Source organism: Corvus cornix, chromosome 1, assembly GCF_000738735.6.
Source record: "Corvus cornix cornix isolate S_Up_H32 chromosome 1, ASM73873v5, whole genome shotgun sequence".
NCBI lineage: Eukaryota > Metazoa > Chordata > Aves > Passeriformes > Corvidae > Corvus > Corvus cornix.
The window spans coordinates 25,337,755-25,357,884 of NC_046332.1; the positions used below are offsets into that span (position 1 = coordinate 25,337,755).

At 45.6% G+C, this 20,130-nt stretch overlaps 2 protein-coding genes across 7 annotated transcripts in view; one reads left to right on the forward strand and one right to left on the reverse strand.

The window, feature by feature from the left end:
• CFAP44 (cilia and flagella associated protein 44) overlaps positions 1-10,194 on the forward strand; it is a 42,326-nt gene extending 32,132 nt beyond the window's left edge. Inside the window, 11 exon segments of the mRNA XM_039559139.1 lie at positions 18-503; positions 1,918-2,121; positions 2,524-2,719; positions 3,712-3,822; positions 5,310-5,440; positions 6,586-6,702; positions 7,310-7,511; positions 8,201-8,361; positions 9,145-9,279; positions 9,776-9,883; positions 9,886-10,194. Coding sequence (XP_039415073.1) covers positions 18-503; positions 1,918-2,121; positions 2,524-2,719; positions 3,712-3,822; positions 5,310-5,440; positions 6,586-6,702; positions 7,310-7,511; positions 8,201-8,361; positions 9,145-9,279; positions 9,776-9,883; positions 9,886-10,035 — 2,001 coding nt within the window. The 3' untranslated portion in view covers positions 10,036-10,194.
• A 1,071-nt stretch (positions 10,195-11,265) lies between these two features.
• BOC (BOC cell adhesion associated, oncogene regulated) overlaps positions 11,266-20,130 on the reverse strand; it is a 54,945-nt gene continuing 46,080 nt past the window's right edge. For all 6 annotated transcript variants that reach the window (XM_019283798.3, XM_019283794.3, XM_019283797.3 and 3 more), the window contains 10 exons: positions 19,277-19,387; positions 17,853-18,059; positions 16,856-17,037; positions 15,620-15,725; positions 15,312-15,434; positions 14,433-14,654; positions 13,802-14,028; positions 13,141-13,220; positions 12,311-12,504; positions 11,266-11,974 (listed from right to left, as the gene is read on the reverse strand). In XM_019283798.3, the coding sequence (XP_019139343.2) occupies positions 11,790-11,974; positions 12,311-12,504; positions 13,141-13,220; positions 13,802-14,028; positions 14,433-14,654; positions 15,312-15,434; positions 15,620-15,725; positions 16,856-17,037; positions 17,853-18,059; positions 19,277-19,387 (1,637 nt within the window). In that variant the 3' untranslated portion in view covers positions 11,266-11,789. The remainder of the gene's footprint in view (positions 11,975-12,310; positions 12,505-13,140; positions 13,221-13,801; positions 14,029-14,432; positions 14,655-15,311; positions 15,435-15,619; positions 15,726-16,855; positions 17,038-17,852; positions 18,060-19,276; positions 19,388-20,130) is intronic.

A 20,130-nucleotide genomic window follows, 5' to 3' on the forward strand; every position in this document is an offset into this window, starting at 1 on the left:
TTGTTTTTTCTTTGCAGATCCGTAAGATGAAAATGAATATGAACAAAGAGATTGTGTCTTTGCGGGATCTCAAGGTTTCTATTATTGAGGAAATCAAGGGTTTAGTGAAGGAATTGAAATCCATACAGGCAAGCTTAGATTTATCAGAACATCTCCCTCTTCCCCCGATCCCTCAGTTGCACCCAGATGAGGTTCCTGAAAAAGTAATTGAGTACAACAGTGACGTCCTCCTAAAGTTCAAAGAGGAGCAGGAGGCCAAGGCAAAGCTCAAGGAACCACTGGAAGGGTGTCCCTCATCTCGTGCATTTAGGCACGTGTTTCTCCGAAGTCCTCCAGTGGAAGAGGGTGACCCCATGGCACAGGCTGGAGGTGCATCAGCGGTGGTCACAGAGGAGCAGAAGGCTTTCGACATGGAGAAAGCAGAGCCAACAGAAATGGAACTGGAAATTTTAAAGAGGGAGAAGATAAAAAATCTATACTTGCAGGAGACCTTGATTAAAAAGGTAGGAAATTGAAAGTTGTTTTTGTCAGATTAAAAAATCCCACTGGATCATAAATGAATCCAAAACCCTTTCTGTCTCAGGATTGCAGCTACTCTAAAATGCTAACTGTTGCAAATTTGCAGTGTTAATCAGTATAAATCCATAACTATGACCTGTGTTCTATTATCACTTGAAAAACAGATCTTAGATTTCTTATTGATTGTTCCATGAAACTATGATCTTAGTGCCCAAAAAAAAACAAAAAACAGACAAGTAAAATGTTAGACATAACTTGAAAAACTTTAAAAATTACAGAGTTAAAAAAGGAGCATCACTACAACTTAGTAGATTCATGATGATCTCAGCTCTTAAGCAACTGTAATGTCAACTTTTTGGTCTCAAAAACTACTTTGTAGGATTAGAAAAGCTACAAAAAAGAGTAACCAAAATGCTTAGTCATGGAAAAGATTCTTTCAAAGGTACATCTAAGGGGATAAAGTATCTTTGGCCTGCAAAAAGACCAACTGAAATGGTTGTAGAGATGCGATAAAATTCTGAATAGCTTAGAAAAGGAGAGTGGGAATAATCTCTTTAAAGAAGGAGAGATATTAAATGAAATGGTCACATAGAAGGCTTGAAGCATGCAAATGAAAGTAGTTTTCCTATCCAACAATAGCTAAGCTGTGGAAACTCAGTGCTAGGATGTGGGGGAAGCTATAATTTGATAAAGTCTGGAAGAAAAATCCACTCAAAGCTGTTGAACAGAAGCATACCACTTCAAGCTCAGGATGCCCCTAAGCCAGTTTAGGAGGGTACAGAGAGCAGTATACCAGAGGTATGCCACTGTTCACTTGTTCGCTCCATTTCTTAGCACCTTTTCTTTATTTTCTGCTACTGGCCATTGATTCTTTGGTCTGCCTCAACACAGACACCCTTGTGTCTATGTGTATGAAGGTTTTTAGGGAATACCCAAATTCTGCTGTAAACATCACACATCTATAAGTTAATGTTAGCAGCTGCTAGTACTGATTTAGCTGTAAATGTCTAAGGGAAGAGCTGGCAGCTATTTCGAAAGAAGTCTGTCAAGGCAGAAGACTTATTTATTGCTGCATCTGGGAATGTTACATAAACTACTGTAAACTACAGACTACTCTAAAATATTCTAGGAAGAGTAAAATACTTCAAGGATGGAGGGGATGTAGTGAAAGATTCCTGTGAAGCCCTGGTGATTCTTTTATTATTGTGCTGAGAACAAAGACACATTTGGGATTAACTTTGTCTTTCTAAGTGCTTAAGTACTGTCTAGGAAATAGAAAGTCTGAGTTGTTGATTTGGCAGAGAGAATTTTCCCCTTCTGCTCCTTTCTCTAGCTTTGCATGTTTGACTGCACTGGTAATACTTTTCCTGTTCTTGATTCAACTCTCCTGTGCTCCAGATCAACACACTGGTCATCACCTTCGATGCTGAACTTCGCCTTTTGCGGCACAAGAAACTGAAGATGGATATGCAGATGAAAAGTGCTGATCTGCGCTGCATCACATGCTGTGATGAGCTGATTATCCTGAAGAAACTTGAGGTACATGAGAACCTTCTTGAGGAGCAAATCTGTACCCTCATCAATGAACAAGAGGACATACAAGTAAGTAGACCACGTGTACCATTAATGCATGGCTTGAAACAAAAGCAAACCATAAAGTAAATGGTGGCATCCCTTGACTTTGTTTGAGCACTGATCCGGTGACTAATGCTAAATTTTGAAAAACAGGAAACTCGTGATGATCAGCCTACTAGGATGGTCACTTCTAACTTCCAATAGTTATTTTTGAAATAATCTTAATATTTGTATTTTAATAGGTCCTTCATGATACGGTGTAAGTGACTAATCACATATTTTAAGAACATACTTCTAGGTGATGCTTAATTGAAACATGGGTTTAAAGGGAGAAAGACAAGTTTTGCATTTCCACGTCTTCACAGATGCATCTTATTTACATACACATGGGTTGTACCTTTTAACTGAAGTAGTTTTTTGTTTGCTTAGTCAAAATTGAAGAGCTACATTGCACAAATGGAGGATAGAAAGTGTGAGATTGTAATGCTTCAAGAACGTGAGAAAGCTCTTTATGCCAGCTTCGAAGCATCCCTTGGAGAAAACAATGAATTTGCTGATTTTCTGACTGATATTTTGAAGAAGGAAGTTGAGTTTGTGGGAAAAAAAGAAGTAGGAAGAGAAGCAGGTTGGAGATTTTGTTCTTTCTGCTTTATGGATTTGTTGCACATATTTCCATGTGGTCAAGTACATGTCTCTGTCTAGCTGGAGCCCTGAGTACGCACAACACTCCAGTCAGTTCAAAACCCCATAGATCAGCCCTATCCAGATTTGTTTATAGACTGACAGCGTGTTCTGTGGCAGTCATCATGAATGATAACAATGATGTAATCCAGTTTCTAACATGACTGCAGTTGGTCTGATAAGAGCTCCTGCAATTTACGTCCTGTTAGTTAATACTGAGGACTGATAATTGGTAAGAGGAAGAGGCACAGCCTTAAATAGGTGCTTCCTATGCTGCACCAATGGGAGCTATGGATAAGTGATTAGTCTGCCACATTCGTGACATTCTGCTCTAATCTGTCCATTGACTAATGAGAGATCATAAACCTAATCTGCAATCATCTATTAGTCACAGGACTAAACATAATATGGAAAGGATTTAATTTGTCTTAGTGACTCAGTTTTAAGCTGTTAAAGCTAGGCAGTCTTACTGAATTAAAATACTTGTGCTCTCTCTGACTTGGCTTTCGGTTTCAAGTGGGACATGATTAGCAAAAAGTGCAGACAATGGTGATGCTTTTATGACAGAGTTATGTTTCCATACTCTGCTTGGTAGATTAATCTCTGTAGTATAATGGTAAACCCACACTGTTTGAATTCCTAACACATATAAAGAGAGGAAATATTGTTGAAGTAAGTCCCAAAAACATGGGCTGCACCTGTGCCTTTTCCGCTACTAGGTGATCTCTCTCCCTCTTTTTTTCCCTCCTCTTTTTTCTTTTTCCTTTCTGTGAAAATATCACATCAGATCAATGCAATAGGCACAAGGTGCCTGGATTCACATACTACCAGAATGATCTTTCATGGGTTACTGGGCTTGTGTTCACCAGCACATTGGCATAATGCATAGCTGGTGGGTCTGGAGTATTTTGCAAGCAGCCTATCTGTTTCTTTCAGATGAAGAAAAGGAGAACAAAGAGGAGGATGGTGAAAAGCCTGACTTAAAGACTGATGAAGAAAACTGTGGATCTGAAGATGTAGCCTTTGATGGCTCTGTTTGCCCAGAAGGTACCTAAGCTGTTATTTCCTTGTGTTAACTAGTTGTTTAGCTTTAGGGGCAATATTATGTGTTTGAAAAGAAAACACAGAATTTTTAATTATTCACTGCATGTTAAAGCCATGAAGGGCTGGAATGTGTGTACCCCTCCTGTGCGCAGCATTTTTCCCCAGGAAACTTTGGTCAAGATAATAAAACTGCTGGTAGTGTAGACTACCCTAATTAAAGAAGTTTGGAAAAATAAAACTTAGCTAAGCACTAAGGATTAATTATTTTGTGTAAAGAAGCATTCACCATTTCACGGCCATTTTCTGGAGAGAAAAGGCTCCTCTCTGGAGTGGAGCAGTGGTAAGGCTTTAGCTGCTCTCTGGAAACCAGCTGCCTGGCCTGGCTGGATCCCTCCCTGTTCAGGGACGTTCTGAGGGAGATCCTCATGGTGTTAATTGAAGCTCTTTGTTACCACCTCGTGGATTTATGCAGCAATTGCCTGTTGCTAGGCTGCTCTGAAAAGTTAGGAGCTTTACTTTGCAAAATCCTCTTCATTTGTGCATTCAAAAAAGGCAGGCAACCTCTCTCCCTCCATTTCTTTTGTACAAGTTTAACTAATTTAGGATGTTTTTTAAAAAAAATCTGTGAGTGGTGTGTCAGTGACCATGTAACAGCACTGCTTCATTTTCAAGTTCGAGCTTACCAACAATTCACCTTCCCCTTTTTTTAAAATTGGATTTTAATATCATTTCCACAAATGGAATTTTTTTATTAAGTCCTCATTCATCTCATTTTTCAATGGAATGTTGGGAAGAAATAAAGATTTTTACTTCTTATTCAGAAAGTCCAAATTGCTAATTTAATAGGGAAATTACGTGTTGCATTAGCCTCTTCATATTTTAAACTTTATGTGTAATTTTCTTTGCCTTTATTGAACCCTCTTTTTTCTTATTATGCCTGCTGATTTGGGCATAATTGTGCCCTTGTTTAGCGTTACTGAAATCACAGTATTAGACAGAAATTCACAGATCTTCCTTACCATCACGCAGGTTCTATGAAATACAGCTTTGTTTACAAACAGAGCTTTAAATGATCCCAACAGCAAATTCATAATTTGTAGGGAAGGGTGCTATGGAGAAACAACTATGTGCTCACAAAATTGAAGATTTTACTGCAACATGTATTAATTACTGGGACTGCATTGCTTACAAAAGCTAACTTTTTGAGCATTTGGCTTTAATGCTGGCTTTGATGCATTTAATCTGACTTCTGGAAACAAACAGTCTTGACTGAATGTAAAGAAAAAGAAGATCCATCCAAGACATTCACCTGGTCATGGAGGCACGTGGTCCATGGGTTCATGTTTAAGGAAATTCTAGGAAACCAAACCCACAATGTTATTATGGGGAATGCTGGGATTGTGCACAATAGGAGAAGGTACCAGCTCTACCCAGTAACTCCAGTGCAGTCACAGTGAAAGTAAGCTGTTCTTTGACCCTTTCCCTCTCAGGCTGCAGTGAGGACCTCTTCTGGAACACCATCCAGCTGCAGCAGCAGCGGATAGGCATTGAGAAGGCTTTAGAAGAGGAGAAGAAAGTTGCTGCTGACCTCAAAAAGGAATATAATACCTTGGCCAGAAAGGTACTGTAATGTTTTCTCAGCAAGCATCAGCATGTTAAATGTAGTGCTAGTGATTAGTGCTAGTCTAAGATTTAAAAACAAAATCCTAACTCTTTGAGAGGCCTTTGTTTAGGAAGAGGTATCTATGGTAGCACAGAGGCAGGAGGCAACTCAACATGGGTCACCTCTTCTCCTGAAAAGGGTAAATCAAGTTGGTCCAACCTTAGCTTTCATGGGGCTGGATGGAAGCTTTAGGTCCGGTTCCTTCCCAGCTGTCTAGCCTCGTGCAGCAGCAGGAACTGGATTCTCTGGTTCAGATGAAATACATGGTGTGGCCTGGCCTATCCTCTGTGTGTGTGTAAAGGAACAGAGAGAGATTGAAGAATACTTACCCTAACACAAATCCAGGTTAAAATAAACGCTTTTTATTAAAAACATTTTATAATTCTATTCTTCCATCTATTTCTTTTGCTTTTAGTTATTTTCCTTTGCTCTTTGTCACAGGTAACCACTGAATAAAGTCTTTTGGTACAAATTTTCTGTTTAGCTTCTTTGAACGCCTGCATTCATTAAGAAATTTGATTTGTATTAATTCAAAAATATCTTAAGTTGAAGAGTTATCTGGAAGAGAGAGAGTGCTACCAAAATAACGTTATGCAAGTCTTGCACTTTTATTGTCTCAAAAATGTTCCATCAAGTGTGCTTAACTTAGAACATTTTTTTAGTTTTTAAAGGCTTTCCTAAGTGCCAGCTGCCACATATTCACCCTGGGGCATGATATTTGAGTCTGAATTGTTTCTTTCTCATGCAGAATCAATAAGCATTTCCAGGCATAGCACAATAAAAATTATCTTGCAGGCTCTGTAGATCTACAAGTGCTTTAGATGCTAAACAAAGCAGCTGTCTCTTGATACATACTGGTCTTCTCTAAGGAGACATTTAGGAGTGCACATGTGTGCAGAGGTATTCAGGTTGGAATCTTGCTTGCATATATGTCGATGAGCCTTGGGTTTGCCTGTGAAACTCACTTATCACATGTAATTTTAAAAAAGCACATTTTTAATATACTTCTTTCCCTTTGGATCAGGAACTCTAACAGAGCTTTGCTGCCTTACGTATTTTAAGTACTACAGGATTTTGTTTGTCCACAATTTGTCTTTCTACAGGAAAAAGAAGTAGAAGCCAGTCTGGACACAACAAACAGGGAACTGGAGGCCTTTCAGTGGGAAAAGCTGCAGAGACTGAATGAGCTGTATGTAGTTGTGCCTTTGAGACTCCATCAGGTAATTCAAGATGTTGTGCATCTGCGCGTGCAGAATGGCCTGTGTACATCTAAACAATAGTGTTACTGTTCTTTGGGGCCTTTAGTTCCCCATCCACTCTGGTCTCCTGGGAGGGAAGTGCCCTTAATTGAACTTGATGCTACTATTTCCTCTAGAATTCCGTTTTTTGTTTTGCCTTCTCCTGTGCTGACAGAAACAAGGTAAGGACAGGCAGGCTGGCCCATGGCTGAAATGTGCATAGTCTTCAAGTGCTTTATAGGTTCAGCATGGTATTTTCCTTCAGGTCCATACTTACTGATATTCTCCTGGGAAAAAAACCCCAAAACACCCCCTCAAAAAAAAAAAAAAAAAAAAAAAAACACGAAAAAAGACCGAAAACTATTGAAACTAATGGGAGTTCTGCCCAATTCAATAATGCCACGTTGGATACAATGCATTCATTTACACAATTCCCTGGCCCAAAAAAAGAGTTGTGCCCATGCTTACTATTACCTCACTCACTGGTTCTGTATTTATCACATTTGTATATATCACATTTGATATACAGACATCTCCAGCATCCTTAATAAGTAAAGCCAGCCTTGCTTATTTCTGGCTGCTTTTGCAGGTGCAGTGCTTGGTTGATGGGCAGATGCCCCGTGACTTCTCTCAGACTTTGGTATTTACCAACCAGTCCTTGCAGTACCTGCAGAAGAGAATTGTGGACCTACGTAATGAAAAGATAATGCAAAGAGAGATCCATAAGAAGGCCCGGGAGCAGCATAAGCAGCTTCTCCAGGACAAAAAGGAGATGGAGGCAGAGATTCAACGTGAGTGACAGAGACTCTGGACAACACAGCATTGCCAATGCTCCTTCTGTCCCCCTCACTGGGTGCGGGTAACTCACCATGTCTGGTCTCTATACTTGCACAGATGTCACAGAGGGTTACTGCAGAAAATAGAACAGATCAAATGGACTGTTTTGATGGAGTAGCTGTAGTTCTCCAGCACTGCAGAGTCACCAGGCTGTGTGAAATAATTTGGGAACTTAGTATAAGTAGAGCTGACTAAGATGAGACACTGGAAGTCTGGATACGTGTTTGCTATTTCTGGTTGTAAACCAGAACTCCTAGGAAAAAAGTAGTTTCCCCAAAGATACATAAGCTTTTTCTGACAATTTCCTCCTCTTGTAATCTGAAGAATTAAACAAGCCCTATTCAAAATACTTTCCCAAGAGCCAAACCCAAAGCTGTGTCTAGCACCACCAGACTTGCAGAGGTCCTGTACAGCCTGTGGTGTGGGAGTGCCTTACTAGGACTGGCTTAGAGTGTGGCTTAGTGACTACACAGGCGTGATCATGGGCAAGAACAAATGGCATTACTCAGCTGTGAGCTCTGTGTGGTTTTGTGTGAATTATTTTTTACAGAGCAAATACCAAAGAGCTCACACAAAAAGCTGGGGTAAGGCAGAAATTCTTATTAAGAAATGAATGACAGTGCTGCCATTTGTGCCATGTTAGGACTGGAGGAGAGGTGCAATCATCTGATGATGGAGAAATTTGGTCGGCTGGTTGATTTTGAAGCAGTTCAAGCACACTCTGTTAACATACCCATGGAGAAGATGAAAGTGAGAATAATGGAGAAAGAATATGAGCATTTTGTGGAGCTCAGAGAATGGGAGGTAAGCAGCAGGAAGAGGAGGAAGACGTGTGTTACGATGATCCATTATGGCTTCATTTCCCTGGGGGCTGAATAGTTACACTAAAATCTTTTGTGAACGTGCTCATGTTTGATTTTTTTTTTTTTTTCACTTGTCATTAATAGACCATAATGTTCAATTCCAATTTCCCATCATCATTCCTACCTCTGCTCCAGTTGCTGATGCACATCCTATTTTTCATGGAAGTAGTTGATCTCTTTGTTTCGCTTTCCAAAACCTCATCGTCCTACTTCATTCCCTATGAGAAGCTCTTGCAGAATGCTTTTCTCTGGTTCTCGGGTGGCATTAGGCACCTACTGCCTTCTCCCAGTGCCTTTGGTGACAAACTGAGTACAGGGCAGGCTCCGGCTCATGCCTGGAGTGCCAGTCTGTGCAGTCTGAAAGTTCATGTCTCCATTTGAGGGGGCCTAAGGCTCAGCTACTGTGGTGCAAGCAGGCAACACGCTTATGCTGCCCTTACAGAAAAGCACAGGAGGGTACAGAAGTACTATGTACCTAATGGCTTTCTTTTTCCCCTACTTTTTGCTTAACTGCTTTACTTACTTAGGCATTTGCAGTATATATATATAGGTTAAAAACAAGAAGATGACATTGCACTAAAGTACTGTGAGATCAGGTGGTGTGTGTAGGATAAGTCTGTTGTTTACCTGTCTTTTTTGACATTTACGTTGTGCCTAGCACTTCTTTCCCACTCCACACTCTTTGTCCTCTCTCATCCCAGATCAACTTTTTACATCTTTCTAGAAAAGAATTGTAGTTCTGCAGCATCAGCTAACAAAGCTGACAAGGGAAAACACCAGCAAGCTGCACCAGCTGAACAAGTTTTGCCGTGAAAAGCATCAGCTTGAAACTGAGCTGGAATCGCTGACGACTGATCTGGTGAGTCTTTTAGCCACTGCAATGCTTGCAGGTTTGGGACTGTTCAGAAATGGGTAAGGGATCATCTGGCCCTCACCAGCTCCCTGGTCTCACATCCTGCTCTGCAGTCAGCAGTTTGGGCTATGAGTGGGACAGGCTGAGTGGCTGCTCCATACCTTAGCAACTCTGCAGTTTCTTACTTAGCTGCTTTCTAAGACTGAAACAAACTCATCTTACTTCTAATTAAAATATGTCTTGCAGGAATTAAAGAAATATTCCTTTGTTACATGGAAACGGCCATTTAGCAAAGCATTACAATGGAAAGTGGATTTATTGCTCTCTTCTAGGGAGTAAGTCTGTGAACCTTCACTCTGACTTTCATGTAGTTCTGACTAAGGAGTGGAGGAGTCATGGAGCTGTCCTGCTTCTTGCAAAGCTTCACTTTCCCTGCTTGAAATGCATTTCTACTGGTCGTTCTCCATGTTTTATAGGAGCCATTTTTTTCTTCTCCATACAGGGCAGAGATTTTCAGGACTCCCAAACTACTGACATCAAAGAGAGAGCCAGGTTGGAGTCACGGCTCATACACACGACTCGTGACGTGGTCTTTCTGAGAGAGGAAATCAAGCGGGTCAGAATAGAGAGGAAGTGAAAGAACTCTCTTCCCTTAGCAGAAAAGGTGGGTGCCTCTTTCTACAACCTTTACCACAGGACTCTGAGACTCCAACTCCCTGTTCAGAAATGCTACCTAACAATCCTCGTCACCCTTACAATTAACTCTGGCAGCAGTTATGCCTGGAAGTGCAAAATTGTTTTGGCTATACAGGGGTTTAGTTGTAAAGGGTTATATTTGTTTTTTCTATCAAAATACGACTGTAGCAACTGATAGGGAATAAAAAATTGCAAATAAAACTACTAAATACTGCTATCAGTCCATTGCAGAGGCTTACACTGGACAAGGTGCCCTGTGTGTGTCTGTGTGTGCATTGTGTCTGTGCGTGCATTATGTCTGTGTCTACTCTTCAAACAAGTGGCTGTGGAAAGCTGATTTGAAGTTTCACAGGGGCAAATACCGCTTTGGTACCTTGTTCTCAAGAATGGTAGAAGAGGTCTGCCTCAAGTGAGCATTTGTTACTGCTGAGCAGAGATGGCCCTGCTCTGCTAACTGGGCTAGAGTCAAGGGTGGTGCTACTTGCCTGGAGAAAGCAAAGGGGCCTTTGTCCTCAGGGCAGGACGTCGCAATTTACCTAGCAGGAGGGTGTAACAATGCAAAGTCAGCCTGTAACTCCACTGGCTTGCATATGCCTGATGAGTGAGAGAGGGCCAAGCTCTGTGTGTTTTCAGGTGTTACTCTTTTTTTGCCTCTCTTATTTGGTGTGGTGGCAGCATATGATCATTTACAGCACTTACCTTCCTTCAGCCCCAGGGTGGAGGGGTTGTGTTCTTCCAGTGCAAGGCTTCTGAGGTGCTAATTTTTAGTTGAACAAATTAAACAACCTGCAGCTGCTCTTGCTGGTCCTCCCCACTGCCCACCTTTTGCCACTGGTCTTTGCGTCTCTGTCTGGTGTATGCTCAGCTGGGCTCTAGCCATATTCCAGCCAGGCACAAGAACTTCCTGCTGGTCCCAGCACAAGCGTGTGACTGGGGCTTGTGCGGCCTGCCTTTACAGGGGGTCCCTGCTGAGCAACACCCCTGGTGCAGGGAGCTCTTGTGCAGCTGCAGGTTGTGCCCTGGGTGGTGGGAAATGGCTGGAGCCCCAGGCGAGGGGCTGTCTGGCACGAAACCCTGGCCTAACCAAGGGCACAAGACATACACTGCCAGCTGGGTAACCAGAGACTCAGCTGGAGACAGGAAACAAGAAGAGCTCAGACTAAATATCACCAGTGACTATTTGGAAAACTCTAACTGCAGGAAAATGTCACCTTTCCCCAGGTGTCCTGCTTGCTGTATGTCTGCAGGTAAAAAAGAGAAGGCTCATTCTGTGTGAGGAATTAGCATAGAGCCAGGCACAGCAAAGACTAAAGCCTTTATTTTAGATGTTAAAGCGTGGATTTGTCTTTACAGATAGGCAGCTGCAGATGGCGTGTATGTGAAAGGTTGTTTAAGTTGATCAGGCAGAGTGCATAACTCCAGTCCATTCACAGGCGTGTGTTCCTGGAACAAACCTTCCTGTGGAGGAGAGGAAAAGGCCTTTGTGACAGCATTATCTCTTGTGAAGCCCTCGCTGCAAGAGGGTGCTGGATCTTGGTGGTGGCAGCTCTGTTTGGATCCATGTCCTGCAGTGTCTCTTGTCCAGCTGTTTTCCATTGTGTGCTCTGATGGACAGCAGGTGCCACCGAGAGCTGCTGCCTTGTTTCCTGGGTCCTCCTGTGACCTTGCTGAGGATGCCTTCTGTCTCCATAGCATTACAAAAGGCACATATACATCTATATACAAGTGCATAAATATATAAATAGGGGTGTTATACAAAAATAAATACCCTTTCTCTTTTTCTCTTTAGAATAAGTCTTTTGCAAAAGGCAGCTTGGTCCCTAGCTGGTGGGAGGATGAGTCTCTAAGGGTCTCAGTGGTGGAGGGCTGCTGTTCAGATGTCTTGGTAGGTCCTGACCCAAAGATGAGATCACTGGATTCTGGACATGGAGATCTCCTCTGGACTGGCAGTAATCTAGTCTTTCTACCTCTTCAACAGGCACTAGGCCTAAGCAGCAAGGGCTTCCTGAGGGGGAAAGGAGCAAGAAGTGATTACAATGCACACTGGAATGAGAGATGCTGAGGGAGGCTTCTAGTGAACAGCTCACTTTTTGAGGAGGGGTAGTCTGATCAAAGAGGAAGATCTGCATTCTGAAAGTCCATGTGGGAATGTGATGCCATGATTATGCAAAACAAGTTTGATCTGAACTACAGGGATCAGGCATCAGTGGATCAGGCCTTAGGGAGATGATTCACAGCATTTGAACATGAGCCATCAGAAAGGCTCTGCAGTGAGATTTCCCTTCAAGATCAGCCTAAAGTGATGAGATGAAGGAGGCATGGAGTTTTCCAAACTACTGACCTTGGTGGAAGAGGGTATCCCGTCGAGCATCCAGGCTAGGGCCTCCCACTTTGCTTCCCATCACTGGATGATGGAGGCCAACAAAGTGCTCTTGAAGGTGAGGACAGTCATCTTGTGGCTGAAGAAGCTGGTGGGTGGAGTCATCTGGGAGACTGTAGAGGAAAGAGCTGTCTTCTGTTCTGGAGCTGGGCAATCTGGGGAAGCAGGCAAAGAGGTTCAGTGCTGTTAACAGATCTTTCCTCCTTGAAAGATAGAACCTGTGTCATGTCTCAGCCAGCTCATCAATGCTATGACACAGAACATTCCTAGATGAGGGGAAGAGCAGAAATTGGGATGTACTTGTGGGAGGGGAATGAGGTGATGTGGGACCTGGTATCCATGATCCAACAGCTGGTGAGTCCCACAGGAGCTGGGAGGAGTAGTGCCTCACAGGGAGCATGGTACGGAAGATGTCTGAACAGAGAGACACAAAGCACTCACAGCTGGACACCAGGCAGAGTCTGGAGCAGTTGTTTATCACCATCAATCTCAGATGTTTGCTTCTCTCATCCTCCTTTTAAATCTCCCACTTAGGAACAGGAGAAGGAAAAGGGGACAGAGTGGAGTAGGTCTTGGTCATCTCTACAATTAAATTATTCCTTCCTGAAATCCTCAGAGGAATGAGTTGTGCGAAGAGAATTTAGACCAAGGCAGCTTAGTGCTGGAGCATGGATTTGTTTCCCAAGAGAGCTGGGACGGATGGGAGTGTATTGAGGGCAGGCTTTTGTGAGCATGTAGTCTTGTGGGTCCCAGTGGAGTTGCACCCTCCCTCTCCACACACCAGTTCTAACCTGGAGGGCTGGTAGTCTTGCTGGGCACTCCCATTCTGCAGCACTCTTGCCTGCAGCAAGGCGTTGGTCTCCTCGTGTGACTGGAAGGAGAGAGAAGGATTCTTAGCAGAGCAATGGCACATGGCAGCATTAAGAAGCAGGTGCTGATCTGTGAGTCAGAGCCCTGGGGCACACTGCTGGAACTCTTACAGGAGAAGACAGAAAAAGCTGAAATTGTTTCTTTTGTTTCTGAGGGCAGTGGAACTGAGCACTGAAAAGCTCACTGCACACTTACTGCTGAATCAGTGGGGGATAAGCAATTTATAGTCTCAGCTCTGGCACTGCCTGTTACCCTTTACAGAGTTCTCAGCACTGTCAGTCCCTGTTGAGCTTTGCTCAGGGGAAACAGGAACTGTTCCCATCAGAGTAGCCTTTTCTCACTGCCTCCTCCATACTCAGAGCCACTGGCCCAAGAAACTACCCCTTCAGCAGTGTTTTGGAGACCTTCCTGTTCCCCCCATGTCTCAGACTTCACTGCAAAGGGGAAACCTCTTTTGGGAAGGCAGTCTTGCCACTTCTACATGCTGCAAAGTGTGCCAGCCACATCTGGAGAAGTCCTCTCACTGCAAGTGTGGCCTCCAGCTCGTGACAAACCAGCTCTTGATCCCAGGTGTGGACTCACCTGTGGCACTTCATCGGGGCTGTAATCTCGGGGCTTAGTGCTTGCATACCCCACTCCTGCAGAGGGGCAGATGCCATTCAGATGTGCCCTGCTGGCATAGGGCTGCCCATTAACAAAGGGATGTCCGCTGGCACGAGGAGCAGAGATGCCTCTCAGAGGCACCATGGTGTACTGGCAGGATGACACCAGCAGCCCAGCTCCCGGGAAGCTCATGTCGATGGTTTGCTCTGCAGAGGCAAGGGAAAGAAAGTCTGAGGCAAAAATGAGAGGTAAAGTGAAGCTTGTTGAAGCTCAGCTTGTATAGGGTTAGGCTGTCCTATCAGGCAGCTATTTTGGCACGCAAAGTATTCTTGGAGACAAATGGCAGAAAGGGGCCCTACACAGCTGCAAATGTAGTGCCCCTTTGCCCCTAGTCCCAGAGGTTCCTTTGCAACAAGGCAAGCAGGACAGGAGACAAACAGTGGCCTTTGTCTTTATGGGGTTCCATCTGAGATTTGCCCTTGACCCACCCCTTCCCTGCTTCCCACAATTCCGTCACATTTTGGGTGTTTGATGCAACTATACCCCGGGTCAGATTTAATCCACAGGCAAACCACATCCTGTAAATCAGCCCTCAAGAAACAACCCTTACTCTGCTTGGACCAAGCTCTCCAAAGGCAAAAGGGGATGAAAGCCACGATGAGGAGTACAATGGAGCCCAGCACAACGCCTACAATCAAGTACGGCAAGTCGCTGGAACGGGCCACCATGGCTCCTGTCCCCAGGCCACTGTGCCCACCACTGAGTGGAGGACGCTGCTGAGGGGGCACTGTGGCGGGTGGAAGACGACCTGGCAGACCAAGAGACTTCCGAGCTGTGGAAAGAAGAGAGAGAACATTAGACAGAGACATGGTAGATGGCATAGCAGCCCAATCCAGGAACGTTTACACTGCTGTGGAGTGGCCAGAGATCTATGGTGGCTTTAAAGAAGCACTCCTGGATGACAGGATTCCTAGGCTGATGCATACGGCAGTACAGACAAGGCCTCTGTGCTTGGCTCACAGCTCTGCCAGATCTGCTCTTGGACTGCTCAAGCAAAAGCAAAACCAAAAGAGCTTCTCCAAAGCACACACTTGGACTTAATGCTGTTCCTGTCATGACAGTGCAGCTGCTTGGAAGACAACATGGGGCCTGCTTCTAACACAACACCGGAGTTCAGCACAGCAAGGGGAAGTTAGCCCTTCTGCTTCCAGTCACTACCTATGTGATAGGAAAACAAAAGGTGAAACTGCTACTCTGAGGGGCAGCAATGGACTCTGCACAAGGCTAAGTACACAGACAGGTCACATACTGATCAACGGCATGGATGAGCCTGTGTCTCTCTTCTCCCCAGCGCTGCCTCCACCACTTCGCTGGAGCTTGGGTGACGCACTGCCAGGCAGGGATGGTTCCTGCCCTGCTGTGCTCTGACAGCTGCAGGCAGGGAAGGCAGCAGGCTCTGCTCCCAGAGCTGCCCAGGGAAGCCACTTACCTTTGGTTTCACAGATCATCACGTTGCTGAACTCGCTTTCGCCTCCCTCGTTGAAGCACTGCATCTTAATGTCATATGAGGTCTCTGGCTGCAGGTGGCTGATGGAGTGCCAGTACCGATCTCCTGAGGAGGGAACAAGCACAGGGAGCTCGTAGCTTCCTCAGGGAACAGGCAGCTGGCCCAGCTCTGCAGCAGTGCCAGGTAATGTAGCCTGGACAGCTGCTGCCTTTTGTGCACAGGGCTCCTTTTGGCTGTGCTGTCTTCCAGTAGGAACCAGCGGCTGGGACCAGTCTCTCAACTTCTCCTACCTTCCACCACGTCCTTCTTGTAGTCACTGTCATTGTCACTGTCAGTGGGGCGGTAGTAGATGTAAAATCCATGGATGGGAGTGTTGTTGTTGCTGGCTGGGATGTACTGCAGAGAATGGGAGGGAGAGCAGAAATTAGCAGAGATGTCAATGCTCTGTATTGTACTAGGTGAGGAGCAGGTGGGATAAATGGGATGGGACAGGAACAAAACCTAGCAGAGGGATCTTCCTCATGTTGCCACTGGTTTGCACAATAAGGGCTTCCCTGCAAAAGCTGAGTGCTACTTTCTACTCTCAAGCTTTGCTTCTCTCAAGTAACAGACAAGCTGTGAATCTGGGCCTGTCACTCCAGGCTCTGCTACCTCTCACAGCAGCCACAGCCAATGACTCAGAGAAAAAAAACTCCTCAACAACAGTGACTCAGCTGGGCATGGGCAAGCACACCATCACCTTGGCTCCGGTAGGCTCATGGCTTCCAGACCAACTAGGTTTGCCATGAACTGGTCACTGCAGGAGCCTTGTGTTTCTGAAGACAGCTCTCTTCCTCCCCCACACCCAGGGCAGTACTGTCCCAGCTCTGTGTGTTCTTGCTGTCTTTCACCCAGTATTTTATCAAGGTACTGCTTGAGTTTAAATGAACAGCAGTGCCCACCCTGCCTTGTGGCAATTTCTGGCTAGAAGCAGCTAGGAGAGGAGAGCAAAGCATCCCTCCAAATAAACTCTAAGCTGCTGAAAACACTTGGATCTGGGCTTGTGATCCAGAAGATCCTACACACTCCTAAAAATCCTTTGGAGTGGACTGCTGTAAATGATTATCAGCATTTAGGATTGTTACCCAGCAAATGAATGTGAAGAACGTGTCTGCTGGAAAATACTAGGACAGAGAGCGGTGCTAATGAATTCCAGGAATGGGGCCAGGAGAGCAAGCAGCCACCCCATGCATTACTGAACTGTGCTTGTTGAACAAAATGGTCAAGACCCCAAGGTTACCCACTGAAATCTTCCTGTATGCAATGTTAGATTCAGATGGAAAGGGTTTCCTAGGCTCTCTGACTTCCCGCCCTTCTATGTGTTCCAAGCCCAGTCGTCCTTTGGCAGAGACAGCTTTTGTATCCCAGCTCCATTTGTGCTGGTGGCAGGCTCCAGTGTGGTAACCTGGAGGAGGTGTAAGTGGGCAAGGAGCACCCACACACCTGGTTCCTGCCCCTGCAGTGCTCCCCACCCCTACAAACCTTACCATCCACTTGAGCATGATGGTGGTCTCGTTGATAGCGTCCGTGAAGGTGATGTAGGGCCCGGCCACGGGGCGCTCGTAGACGCGGTTGCTGTAGCCGGACACCACGTACGGCCGGGACGCCGCGCTGGGCTCGCTCTCTCCCAGGATGTTCAGCGCCCGCACACGGAACTTATAGGATGTGCCTATGGGGAAAATGCAAAGTAAAAGCGTTGCAGGGATTGGAGTCTTCCAAGATTTCTACTGTCAGCACGGCCCTGAGCATGAAGAGGGGCTACATCTCCAGAAAGCAGAGAGCCTACAGGGAGTTTGTCATGGAAGTACAAACACCGAATGGCCGCATTTCAGCTATGTCCTAGGTGGAGCCTGCTTTTATTTACCTTCCCCAATTCCTGTCTGGATGGTCCAAAGGTCAGATAGCAGTTTTGGAAGGTGTGTAGGGGGTTAAGAAATGCCTGAAAGGATATCCTGACCTGAAAGCAGGTATGGAAATGCATTCTTCCTCTACTCCATGGGAATTAAGTACATAAACATCAGTTCAAAGCTTAAGTTATTTTTACCCAAATTTCATTTTATTGGTCTTTAGTTTGGGGTAGTTATGTTCCCCTTTTAAGCTGTCCAGCTCAGTGATAAGATCTTTTCTCATGTGAAGTGCAATGGGATTTGTGTGCCCATCTGTCTTGCCTGTGGCTAAGGAAAGTTTTGTCCTGTCTGGTAAACAGCAAAACCAAATGCCTTTAGTAACTGTATCCTGTAATACAGAGAAGCATGCCTGAGCCTCCCCAGGGGAGGTCAAACCTATGCTGGTCTTTGCAGCTGGAGAAACTGGAGAAGCATCTACAGCTTTTTCCCCACGCACCTAAGGTGGGAGTCAGGGAAGCTTTGTTTTGATCACACATGCCAGGGCTGAGCAGGATGTGACAGATGGTTAACCATCCTCCAGGGACCCTGCAGCTTTCCTACAGACCTCCAGGAAGCAGGGAGGAGAGCACCTGCCTACCTTTCTCCAGGCCTGGGATTTCCACAGAGAGGCGAGAGGGAGGAATGTCACTGGTGGCCAGGACCCAGTCTCCCAACTTCTTCAATTTCTTATACTCCACACGGAAAGACTGGATGGGGAACCCGCCATTCCCTCGGGGGATCCAGGTCACGTACACAGATGTCTCTGATGCCATGGAGATGGTTGGACGGTCCGGTGCCTCTGGAGCTGCAAGGGACCCAGAAGGAGATCAGGACATGAAACATATTCTGCCCAACCTGTCTGGAGGATCCAGTAGCTCAGAGGTATGTGGGTGAAGGACTACCTGCACTGCATCCACCCACATGCTCTGTAAATCTTGAATGCTCTCTTCCTTCTGTGTCTTCATTAGAGCTGGCACCCCTAAATCCTCACTCCTTTCAGTTTGTGCCCACAAGCACCTTTTACTCCTGCTTGCATCCTGCTCCTTTTCCACTCCCAGCTCAAGTAAGACAAGACAAGGTTTGAGGTGTGATCACCCATCATGGGAGGGAGAGCAGTGAGAGGGGTGGATGCAGGGCTGGAGATGGAGCAAAAAGCCTGGGTGATGTGGAAGCTGTGAGCAGGGGGAGAGTGATGCTGGGGACAGCCAAGTGTAGGAGATGGAAACAGAAGAGATTGAGAAGAAACAGCTGGGAAGGAAATAAGGAAAAGTTCTGAACTGTGGAAATGCAACTTGACAGGAAAACAGTCAAAAGATGGGAGGGAAAGAGATGAACGGAGCTATGGATATGAAAATAAAGGCAACAAATGAATGCGTATGGGGCAGACTGAAGGATGGGACTTCACAGGAGGATTAGGATTGAAGGAGAGAATTTCAGAGAAATGATAATGGCAATAGTAATGATAGAGACAAGGTCGGAAACAACAAATTGGATTGACCAGTAAGGATCTGATGTTTCTCCAGTGCAGCAAGATACCCAAATGGAGCACTCTGCACCCCTATAATGAGAACTAATTGCCCCTTGCCAGGGCTTGGCTGAGAGAGGAGGATGCCAGGACATGCAGGGACTTGGTCCCCATTCCTCCCTCACATTCCATCAGCACCCTTGGTGCAGCAGAGTTTGTTGTTCCTGTGCCCACACATACAGACTCCAAGACAAGGCTTTCCGAACCCTCCGTGTGGAACTCAGCAAGAGGCAGAGCGTTGCTGAGAAGTCCTTGCATTAAAGGTGAGGCCAGGCAGTGGGATTTGCCTGCTCTCCAGAACTGACTGTCTGCCAAGGGCAGTAGCAGGGGTGTCCCACAAGGACCTCTCCTTGTCAGGAACTAGAAACCACCCATCCAGCATTGCAGTCTTGATTTACCCAGCAGAGACTTCAACCCCAGCATGGCCTGGCCACTGCCACCCATAAGAGACCCAGCACCCTTCACCCTCGTCGCTGCCAGTTCAGGGAGGGCCTTACGGGACAGACGGCTGTTGTCGGCCTGGTTACTGCTCTGAGTGCTCGTGCCTGGGTCATCCCTCTGGATCTGCTGCTCTTTGCTGGCAACAATCTCTGGTTTTGGGCGCCGGCCTGTGCAGAAGGGAGAGGTGGCATCAGTAAAAGACAGCAGAGATGCGCTCTCTGAACTAGCTTGTGCTGTGATGAGGAAAGCAAATATTCCCAGACAGGATGCGGAGGTAAGTACTTCCTGGATTCTAACAGCCCTAGGGGCTCAAAGCACTCAGCCTGCTGGCAGGAACTAAAGCTAAAGGGGCAGATTTGTTAATAGATCCCCTTCATATTTAATTTTCCACAACTTATATTGGTTTTCTTGAAATGTTGCTAGATTCTGCCTGAGAAGGTAGTGATTATCGCAAGACAGGAGCCTGGGGGGAGATGTGAGCAAGCTCAACACCATGGGGAAGGGTGCTATGAAGGGAACGCCATTCCCCACACCTTCTGGAGAAATGAAAACCAGCCAGGGGACAGGGGCACTTAGCATAGATGTTTGGAACATCCTTTTATTGGCAAAGACAGCTCAGCACCCAGCAGACCGCGTGGGCAGGCTTGGAGTTTCCTTCAGTGCAGGAGAGGCTTTCAGAGACAGCTAAGATGAACACCTGATGGGAAACCTCCCCAGGGTGATCCTGTCTCCAGGCAGAGGATGGATTAAACAACCTCTTGACATTTATGATAGACCCATTTTCTACGGTTCTGCAAGTGTTCAACTGCAACACCAAGGGAAGAAGGGACTCGTTCCAACCCACATAGAGGATGGGTTGGAATTTTCCCCATCCTACCCTCCACTGTCCCTTCTGACAGTTGCTCTAAAC